General features: G+C 37.8%; 1 protein-coding gene across 1 annotated transcript in view; it reads right to left on the bottom strand.

The window, feature by feature from the left end:
* ddx39ab (DEAD (Asp-Glu-Ala-Asp) box polypeptide 39Ab) overlaps positions 1-6467 on the bottom strand; it is an 8892-nt gene extending 2425 nt beyond the window's left edge. Inside the window, exons 1-7 of the mRNA XM_014008879.1 lie at positions 6383-6467; positions 5460-5680; positions 2656-2783; positions 2294-2570; positions 2097-2215; positions 1877-2008; positions 524-633 (exon numbers count right to left, since the gene is read on the bottom strand). Coding sequence (XP_013864333.1) covers positions 524-633; positions 1877-2008; positions 2097-2215; positions 2294-2570; positions 2656-2783; positions 5460-5667 — 974 coding nt within the window. The 5' untranslated portion in view covers positions 5668-5680; positions 6383-6467. The remainder of the gene's footprint in view (positions 1-523; positions 634-1876; positions 2009-2096; positions 2216-2293; positions 2571-2655; positions 2784-5459; positions 5681-6382) is intronic.
* Positions 6468-10866: the final 4399 nt, after the last annotated feature.

The following is a 10866-nucleotide window of genomic DNA, read 5'->3' as shown; positions in this document are numbered from 1 at the left end:
GCTAGCGCTGACACTATATTGCCTTATATATATTAGCTCGGTGCTACCGCGAACAACAAGCTAAACTGAGGTCCTCCATCCATATTTTCAGATGCAGACTGAGTCATTTTTGCGTTCTCCCGTCATGTGGATGGAGGACCTCGGTGACGAGAGGAGAATGTTTAGCACTGAGCTCTGGTTTCATTTAAAAGAGCCAATTGTCAGATATTGTCCAAGATTAACCTTCAGGGTGGATATAGCTCGCTCACACCGAGGACCTATCCACATCATCATTTACCCAGAATGCTTTGTGTGTAAATAAAGTGGCTCTGTCCGTGTAACATATTTTTAAACTTTGTTTAAAAATGATAAAAACTAAACAGCCTATAGTATTTTTACAGTCTTTATTTTACAAATAAAGTCTAATGTTATAACTAATCATGGATCCCTTAAACAACGAGACGTTACTCTCCTGTAAACACAGAAAGCAACCTGAGCTCAACAGAGCGTGTTTGAGAGTAATWTATCAGTGGGAGAGTCTCACCTTTCCTCCTGAGCCATTCCTCTGTGGATGGCGATAGCTGGGAAGTTCTGTTCCACCAGGAGCTGAGACAGAGCGATGCATCGCTGCACTGACTTGACAAAGATCACCACCTACAGGTAAAGCAGAGGAACTTACACACCAGACATCTTTTTATTTTCTTCTTCCTGTAGATTTTTTGGCACTAGTCAAATAACTTCAGGTGTCAGCCAGAAACGTGTTTGGGGATTTTATGTTAGTTTGCTGAGTGGTGAGACCAGAGAGAATTGAGATGTTTCCATGGATATCTGCCCGTCTTTCACTGCCTCCTGCAGCAACGCACTACAAGTATAACGAACAATTTTATAAAGTGCTGTAAATTATTTATCATAACTCTGTTTTTACTTGGCATAAAGCTTGAAGTCTGTAATTTTGACACAAAATGGATCAGATTCTTGTAGAATTCTTATCTTTCTCACTAGATTGATTTAATCAGTGACGTCACTAGAACACGCCAGCATCCAGGGACTCCAGGGGTTTAAGTGTCATCATTAATAATCACCAGCTAAATGTCACAAATAACCGTGATTCATTTTTTTTCCACCAATGTCGTTCAAACCTAATTTTCACTAAGCATCAAACTCGCATATTTATTTAGCATATTTTTACCATTTAAAGTATTACATTTAGAAAAATCCATTTAATGACTTATTGCTTTTTAAAGTCTTGCAGAAACCTCAGAATGTTCTGTTGCTGTTTTATATACAATGTGAAACAGTCTGCTTACTCTAAAACTGAAAACAGGGTTCCCACACCTTGGTCAACATCAAATTCAAGACCTTTCAAGGACTTTCCAGCATCAATTTCCTCAAATTGAACCACGTGCAACGGCAACTACCTACTGCTACCACAGAATGTAACCAATAAACATGTTTAATATCATGTAAATTCAATGAAAAACTGAACAACATGGAAGTTGTTGAGTCATAAACAATGACGTCAGTTTACCGTAATCCTGAGTTATCCACCTCAACAAATGTAAGTTTTTATTTTAATTTAATTTTATAATTTACTTTTAAAAGATGATGAAAATCAGTCGTGAGAATAGAGAATTTCCCCCCACAAAAAACATTCAAGGACTTTCAAGGACAAGTGTAATTTTTGGCTGTTTTCACAAACTTTCCAGGGCCTTGAAATATTTTTTTCAAATTCACAAACTTTCAAGGACCCGTGGGAACCCTGTGAAAAACACTAAAAACCAAATTTCCTATGTTTCAATAGTGCATAGGAAGCCTGTACATATTCAATGATTCTCATGTTTAATTTGAGATTCAACACAAACTCCAACACTAACATGTCTCACRCTCAACAAATTACCTGATTAAACTCTAACACGTCAAGAAGATCAAAGAGCTTGCGGTTCTTCTCGCTGTCTTTCAGCTTGCAGTAGTACTGCTGCAGACCGTGGAGTGTGAGTTTGGTCTCGTCATCCACAAACACCTCCATAGGCTATAGATCAGAAATCACAGCTTAAGCAGCGAGTTWAAGAAAGAACACATTAATCAAACAAATAGAAGCTGATTTTTTCTTTACTTACATCCTGCATGAACTTGCGGCAGACTGGTCGGATCTCCTTACTCAGTGTCGCGCTGAACATCATGACCTGCTTCTCGTGGGGCGTCATCCTGAAGATGTCCTGCACGTCGCGCCTCATGTCTGCCACACAAACCAACACAGAGCATCAGCTCTCTGAGTCCGCTCAGCGGGCCATCAGAATGAAAGAGGAGAACACACCTAGCTGCTCCAGCATCTTGTCGCACTCATCCAGAACAAAATGCTTGACATTTTTCAGGCYGAGGGTCTTGTTGCGGATCAGAGCGAGGATTCGACCAGGCGTCCCGACTACGATGTGAGGGCAGTTCTTTTTCAAGGTCTCCTCGTCCTTTTTGATGGCCATGCCGCCGAAGAACACGGCTGCCTTCACGGTGGGCATGTACTTGGAGAAACGCTCGTACTCTTTGCTGATCTGGAAGGCCAGCTCTCGCGTGTGGCACATGACTAATACGGACACCTGGAGAGGGGGAAGGAGGAGGGAGAGGGTCATGTATTTGCTATCCTGGACTTGTGGAATAAATAAAAAAAGAAAACACACTAACCTGCCCATCAACAGGTTCGATCTGTTGCAGTGTGGCCAACACAAACACAGCTGTCTTACCCATACCAGACTTGGCTTGGCACAGGATGTCCATCCCAAGGATAGCCTGTGGGATGCATTCATGCTGAACTGAAAACAACAAGAAACATTGTCACCATTTTTATCATGTGTAAAGAAATCACTACAAGCTTCTGAAAAGAGCAATGGTTCAATTCTGGGATTACAGATGAAATGTAGGTTTTATTTAACTAAAATCTTTGTCAGTAAAACATTAAATGAAAGACTACAGTTTTGATCATCAGTGAGTCAAATAGGAAACAATTGCAATAGCTTAAAGCTACCTTTATGTCAAAGTTAGTCATGCTCTCTTACTTTACAAAATGACATTTTTTTTAACTTTTTCACAAAACACCAGTAAGGTAATTTTTTGACAAAAATCTGGAATGTTTTTTGATGTGTAACATGAAAGTTTTAGGTATTTTGCAAAAACATTACATTACATTTTCTGACTGAAACAATTTTAGTTGTATTTTGTCAATACTGAACAATGACAGTAAATTTCTCTACTTTAGGTTTTAAAAAAGGGGGTTACACTATAAAAACCCTTTGTCCAGAGAAAACCTTGTAGACATTTCACAGCTTCTCTGAGAAGAATAAACCATATGAAAAAAATCTTGCACCACATCATATTTTGTACAACAAAGCTGCCAGCAAACAAGTTCAACAAGGGCAGGAACCTCAATGCTAAAGAAAAATGTAGGTGTGTGAGACTCCAGAAATGTTCCTGTTAATCCCTAAATCCACCCAGTCTCTGTCACGTCACTACAGAATAGGGTTGGGCGATATTGGCAAAAAAAATTAATCACGATTAATTGTGGTGTTTGGCCGGTAACGATTAATTTGATGATTAATCCCCTGGAGTCCCTGGACACCTTTATGTCCTAGWCACATGACCAATTTAGTGGAAAAGATTTGCTCTTCGTAAAAAAATTTTTCAAACTGTGTCAAAATCACAGACTTCAGGCTGTACTTCAAATTTTAAATTGTGTTGATAAATAAATTACAGAACTTTTGTTTAAATGTTCGTCATATTTGAAGYGGAGAGGAGCACCGAGCGGACTGACCGGGGAAATMTCCAGTCAGTCTGCCTGGTGGCATTAATCAWATTAATCGTCAAGTGCCAAAAAATAATCGATTAATGTTTTTCTGACGATTAATTGCAGACAATACGATTATGCCCAACCCTACTACAGAACAAGCCGACAGGGAAAAAATGACAAGAAGCTTGAAAAAAGCACAAGAGCCAAATCACTGCTTGTTTGATAAAGTTCATATAATGCAAATAGATGGAGCATGTTACACTTTTATCACGTGGCTGGATTTATATCAGTTAGGTTTGGGCGATATGGACATAAAAATGTATCACGATTAATTGTAGCATATAGCCAATAACTATTAATTTGATAATTAATAAATGACAATTGCACTGGCATGTGGTCAGAGTTCTGGCTTTTCTCATACCCCTGTTTATGTCGGTGTTTCAGGTGATTAAACACGTTTCTAGTGTTAGGGTTAGTGTYAGCTGCTCTATGCTACCTTCCATCATCACACGCGCAACTGAGAGTGATGGTGTGTCGTACACAAAAATCTGTCATCATGCAGCGGTCATTGTAGTCATTGCAAAGTGGTATATAATAATTGATGACAGACAAGTAATTGCACACAATACAATTTTGCCCAAACCTACACCAATCACATAATTGTATTCAGAGGATGTCAGCAGTGAAGTGATTTATGTTTMAATGATGTAGAAATTTTCAGAGTACCTCAAGTTTGAGTTGATCAGTGTAAAATAAGATATATTTGAGAATGAAGTTTTACATAGAGCTACAAGAATACACAGCCAATCAGCATATTTGAACAAAATCATTGGAGGGAAAAAAGAAAAAAGCTTGTTCCCAGCAATAAATTACTTATATGATAAAAATGAAAAAGGTAATGACAACATTTCTCTCTTAAACATGTAAAAATTCCTGAAAACACAGACGACAAAACTATTTTTTTGAATATTTGTTTAATGAAATAATTTTTCACAAAAGAACTGAAATAAGTTAATTTCTCAATTAGCAGCTATTTATTAAAAATAATTAGTATCTACAACATGGTGGCTTCTAGAATCTCTAATACTAGAGCACAATGTATAAACATGCTCCAACAAGGACTGCCCTCATTTCACACTGAAATCACTTAACTCAGAAATAAACAGGGACACTTACTAAAATATAACCCACCAAAATTTGTGCCCACGACTTTAAGCGATTCCTCGAGATACTCCCCAGCTATTTGTGTCTAAATACTAAATATGTAGTAAAGAGTACTGTCACAGAAAATATTGTGTTGATGTTGTGAACTCTTAGCTGATGTGTTGGATTCATCTTTGACTAGTTAATATGCAGTWACAATTAGAAATACGGTCAAGGAATGAAAATACTACATACAAACAAAACACTACTCATACTACTACCACTACCTATACCTATACACTGATGACTTGTGTTTATCTTTAACAATCACTCCCAGTTCTTACTGATTTTGCCAAAAGAAAAACACAGGAGAAACAGTAGGTCTACCTCTGATTCACGCAAAATGGTCCTGAAAAACGGCACCATTAATCTCTTTCAATGGGCACTGTGGACAATCTTGCGTCAGTTTCTGACACGTTAAAAAAACTATGTTTGATCACTTTATTACTGATCGATTAGTGACTCCTGAATGCTCACACAACTTAAACATCCATATGCTCACCTTCAGATGGATGTTCAAAACCACAGTCAATGATGGCTCTGAGCAGCTCTGGTTTGAGAAGGAAATCTCTGAAGCCGGAGCTGTGGATGGACACGTAGGAACCCTTCACCTCTTTCTTTCCTGCAGGAGTTGTACTCTCTAGAGCTCCTTGGGGCTCTTCATCTTCTTCATAGTCGAGCAGCTCGTTATCAACGTCATTCTCAGCCATTGTGTGTTTTTTTCTGAAACACAGGAAAGTTTGTTATTGTTTTCTATTAGTTTATTTTTTAAATTTAGTAATAGCAACAACTGCGATGCTGCACACCTCTACATTTTTGTTAGAAAAGACCTGACGGAGATTTGCGTTGTCTAACCATGGCCCTGTAGCTCCCTGTAGTAACGCTAACATCCTATTGTTGTAAGAACACAAATCAACCAAGATCTCACAATGAAGTTCATTTTGATGTAAACTGTAAAAATATCTCTAAAACATCTAATAGACATAATTACAAACAAATAAGTTTACCCATAAACCGGTCGAGAGCTAGCTTTGGATCAGTGAAAAGTCATTGTGTTGCATAAGCGCCGCTAACGTGTCGAGCTAACACCTGAACAAATTTTACGACACAATTACGAGACGTCTAAACTGTACCCGAAATAAGAGCAACTAATAAAAATAGAAGATGTTAAGAGGTGAACAGAAACACTCTAATTTTGATCAGAATAACAAGTATAAGAAAGCTCTGCCGATCTGCTAAGCTAACCGATGCTAGGCTACATAACCTTAGCTTTCACCGGCAGTTCAAACTAACAATACAGTTTTGCTTTAAATGACCAGCCTTTAACTAAACTAAATTAAAAACAACCCTTAACTTCCACATCAATAAGAAGTGCTTCAAAAAAGATATGAAAAATCAACAATAAAGCAATATTAAACCTCTTACTTTTACGATTGTAATTTCGAGTGCACTGGATCAAAACCGCATGTGAAGGCCTCAGTTGGTTTATACCCCTAACCGGAAGTCCCGCCTCTACACAAAATAATACACTGATATGATTGGTGGAGTTGTACAACCACAACTACTGATTGGACAAAAAGTCTTGCGCAGTTTCGAAAAGCGGGATTGATCGACGCACACGACGCGGAACGTAGGGTATGGGAACTCGTAAAAGACATGCCAAGTTCATTTACGCGTTTACGGTGTATTTAACAACAACACAGATTTTAACTGCATTATTTTACTAAGGTACTGTACAAAAAGTAAATTATAAATTTAGTAAATAATTAAGAAGAAAATTATTTAATACAATAAAAATACAATATCAACAAAAAAGTGTATACAAAATGTAGCACAATAAAAATCAAGACGTCCTGCTCAGCTATAAACAAACTAAATATAAACTATAAATAAATATGAAAAACTACAAATAAAACCAATGAAGACAAGTAGTTTAAAGCAGAGTTTTGAAGCAATCAAAAGTTTGAACAGCTTTAACTAAAGATGAAACTGTTCCACAAAGTTGAGACTACTGCTAAAAAAAATCTGTCTCCTTTGGTTTTGCAATTAAAAAAATGAAACTGTCAAAATTACCTACTACTTATTTAACTACGTGTTACACAGTGAATTGTAATATATTACCAGGTAGGCTAAGTGCTACGATAAAAACATTCCTCCAGACAAGTAAAAATTGAATTCTTAGATTTTATTCAGTAGCTAATTACCACACAAGACATGCAGGTTTGTACAATGTTGTATTCAACCTGTACATAAACAGCTAAAAAGTAATGCAATATTACCACATAATACACACCGTATTACCCTGTAAGAATAAGGAAACTGGACTGTAAAAGAAAGCCAGACTTGTTGATTACATTTTAAACAGTTATTGCCATGTAACTCATGCAGACTTTCTATTTAACCTGTTCATAAACTAGTATAGCAGCCACTTGTAGTTATTGGTGTTTTGGGTATAGTTTGGGTTCTTCTTATTTTGTTTTCATAGTTCAGTTTGGTGGTGGCAGTGTTTGTTTATATATGGATTGACACTTTGACCTATATTTTCGCTCTACCACTGGTGGCAGTGTGGAAGGAAATCTAGGTGTCAAGGTGAGAAGGAAAGTGAGGGYGTAGGGAGGTCACACAGTTTTACCGCTCTCTATTAAATGCTACTTAACCTCTCTCATATTCACATTTTTACCACAATTTCCATCCATTTTGCATGCTGCCATAGACAGCCACTCTGGACTTTGTAACACTCAATATTCAAAAATTATATAATAAATGGGAGCTGTATCTCCCAGTCTGGACATTATAGTCATTGGAGCGCGTCAAAGGCCTGGATTCCACCGCTCACAGAAGCAACTAAAAGGTTGGATTTGATGGTCGCTACACAAATTAAAAACCCAACATTTTGGATTAAAGGATGCGCAACTTGAGGACTTCTCACTTGGAAAAGTTTGTCCCACGCCCATCTGTCTGGCTCATCTACAACAAAACAGAGCTTCATTCAVCCATCCATCCCTGTCATCAAGTAAGATTGATCAAATAATATCAGGCTCGATTACCATTCAAGACATCTTTGGTAAGTGCAATCATCCTTATTAAAATATGACRTGATGGACTGGCTTTATAATGTGCTGTGGCATTCGGCCCGCAGCTTTCCAGACATGGTGCTATAGCCTGGCAAACGGCTAATGATATTTTGTTGTTTTTATTCAGTCACATTTCAAAGTGTGGATATTAAACAAGTACTCATTTAAATGTGTTTCTGCCTTGTGTTATACTTGGAGCGTTTAGGTGCACGCAAAAGCCGATTAACGCAGCTTGTTTTGTTGATTCACAGTTGAAAATAAGTGATTTGAATATTGAAATTGAGCCTACGGGCACACAAAGTGAAAAAAAAGGCAAAGAAAACTTTCATTAAAAAGGAGCTGCCCTTGCTTTTGAAAARTCACATAAGAAAAGAAGTGAACTGTTTAGAAATGCAAGTAAAATAAAGTCGAAAATAATAAAGCTTTGGTTGCCAAATAAAATTGTTTCTGAGGTGAAGCAATGTATGCAAAGGTTTAATACGCTGTGTGAAAATGTGTCTAAACTTCACAACTCGTTAAAGGATTTCAATTTGCCTGAGGATGAACAGCAAAAACAAAATGCTTGGTTTCAAGAGAAAAGTTTGGCAAATACTGAGTTTGTGAATAAAGTGCGTATCTGACTGAAAGAAAGAGAAGAAGAGGATGATGTCTGTGAAAATGCGCGTGATGAAATTGCTGTTGATAATGTTCAAACAGAGAAACACCAGAATGATGAAGGTGTAAATCCTGATAGTGTCTCAAATATAAGTGTGCGCTCTAAACGCAGCTATGCATCCAGCACATCCTCCGCTTGTAAACAAGCCCTGGCTGATCARGCAGCTTTACTGGCGAAAGCGGAAGCTTTAAAGAAGAAATGTGAATTGGAGGAACAAGAGCAGAGACATAGATTGGAAGCTGATAAAATATGACAACAAAAGGAGCAGGTGGAAATAGAAGCGGTACTGTAGCTGCTGCTGCTGCTGCTGCTGCTGCTGCTGCTGCTGCTGCTGCTGCTGCACGTCTTTGTGTGTTGTTGGGAGGCAGTAGCATTGGAGGAAAATCCAAATCAATGTCCGACTCCGATGGGATGAACTCTTACGTCAGCAAAGGACTTAAACATCAAAGGTGCACTGAATTCAACCCACAAGCAAAAGAATTTGTGCTTGAGCTCCTTGTCCTTCACTTTGCTTYGTACGAGGAAGTGGAAGGTATTAGTGAATGGAAACTAGGATTGAGCGGAACTGCGTAGGAAGGCAAGGGCCAGAGGGGTTAGGGGAGTCATCCTGGACCGGACGGTCGTCGATTTGATCCCTCGTCCAGCTGTCTCAGTTGTTGTGTCCAACTGGGCAAGACACTTCACCCCTAATGCCTCTGATGTGTGTCCCATCAGTGTATAAATGTGATTGGCACTGATTAGTCTCCTTATATGATTGTACATGTTAGTTTTGTAGAGACCTAATAGAGTGCTGTGTGAATGGGTTTGAGTGTCCTGGATTGATAGAAAAGTGCTATATAATTACAGTCAATTTACCAACTGCCAAAAAAGAAATCAAGAGGAAGAAGATTTACAAAGCTAGACAGGAGGGGGATGGGCGTGAGAAGCTCGTTCATGAAAATGATTGACACCTGTGAGACAAACCTTTGATTGGCTCATTTTCCTCAGACTGAGGAAAAAATGGCTGCAGGACCACCGGGAGGAGCCAGAGGACTTTGTTTTTTTTCAGAGATTATCTGTCTATTATAATATGTCAGGACATAGTGACAATTTTAACAAATTTTAACAAATATGCAAAAAGTATGTTTTTTAAAAAGCTACATACTGTAACTTTGTCTGAATCTGTCTAAAAGGTGCTGAATTGTAGATGGAGAGGTTCAGACCTATACATTTGGTAGCACACATTTTGTAAGAATTTTAAAAAAGTGGAAACAAACATTTTAATGATAAAGCATCAATTAGAAGAAAGCATATTACAGCATGATTAGAATATTTAGTTACTGAGGATTATTAACATATTTAAACACATTTTGAAAATAATTTGGACAACTCAACATGTTCATTTACTGGAAACACAGCAGCTGCTGAGAACCGACTCCCTGGTGCTCTCAGGACAACCCCTAAACTTAATGGTTGACCAGGTTTTTTTAAAATCAAAGCATTGTGCAGTACAAAATAGTAGTAAAAAGGTGGCTCAGTTGGTAGAGTTGTTGCCTTTCAACAACAAGGTTACAGGGACCTTTAGAGTGCCTGTGTGGGTTTTCTCCAGGCATTTAATTTTTTTTCTCACAGACCAAAAACTTGACTGTTAGGCTAATTGGTAACTCTAATTGCTTCTAGGTGGTAGTGAGAGAGTGAATAGTTCCTCTCATTTGTCTCTATGTGTGCCTGTGATGGACGGGGGACCTCCAGGTGTACCCACCCCTCACTGGATGTGGGCATCAGTGACCCCCCTCCCCCTTCCCCCGACCTTGAAAGGAAGAAGATAAAGACAATAGATTAATAAACAAAATGGATGGATGGATATATTCAATGAAAGAAGAAGGGGCTTTAGAAGAAATAACAGCTCAATACACCAAATGTCTAATTTCTGTGGGGGGAAAAATTCAATACATAAAACGTAAATTAAAATACATAAAAATACTCAGTAAAGGGTTTTAAAATATTTTCTATTAAAAAAAAGGGATAGACTCAAATTTACTGAATATTCTATTAACTTTCAAGTCATTTTTCAAGTGTTTATTGTAAATTAACAGTTAAACGTGTGTACAGTACTTGAGTGGTAAAAATCTTATTATGAATTATTACTATATTCTCTAACTAAACATTAATGGATCAAACACACACACACACACACACAC

Source organism: Austrofundulus limnaeus, unplaced genomic scaffold (assembly GCF_001266775.1).
Source record: "Austrofundulus limnaeus strain Quisiro unplaced genomic scaffold, Austrofundulus_limnaeus-1.0 Scaffold53, whole genome shotgun sequence".
NCBI classification, from domain to species: Eukaryota; Metazoa; Chordata; class Actinopteri; order Cyprinodontiformes; family Rivulidae; genus Austrofundulus; species Austrofundulus limnaeus.
The sequence above is the reverse complement of the archived record's forward strand: the minus strand, read 5'-3'. Positions and strand labels throughout refer to the sequence as shown.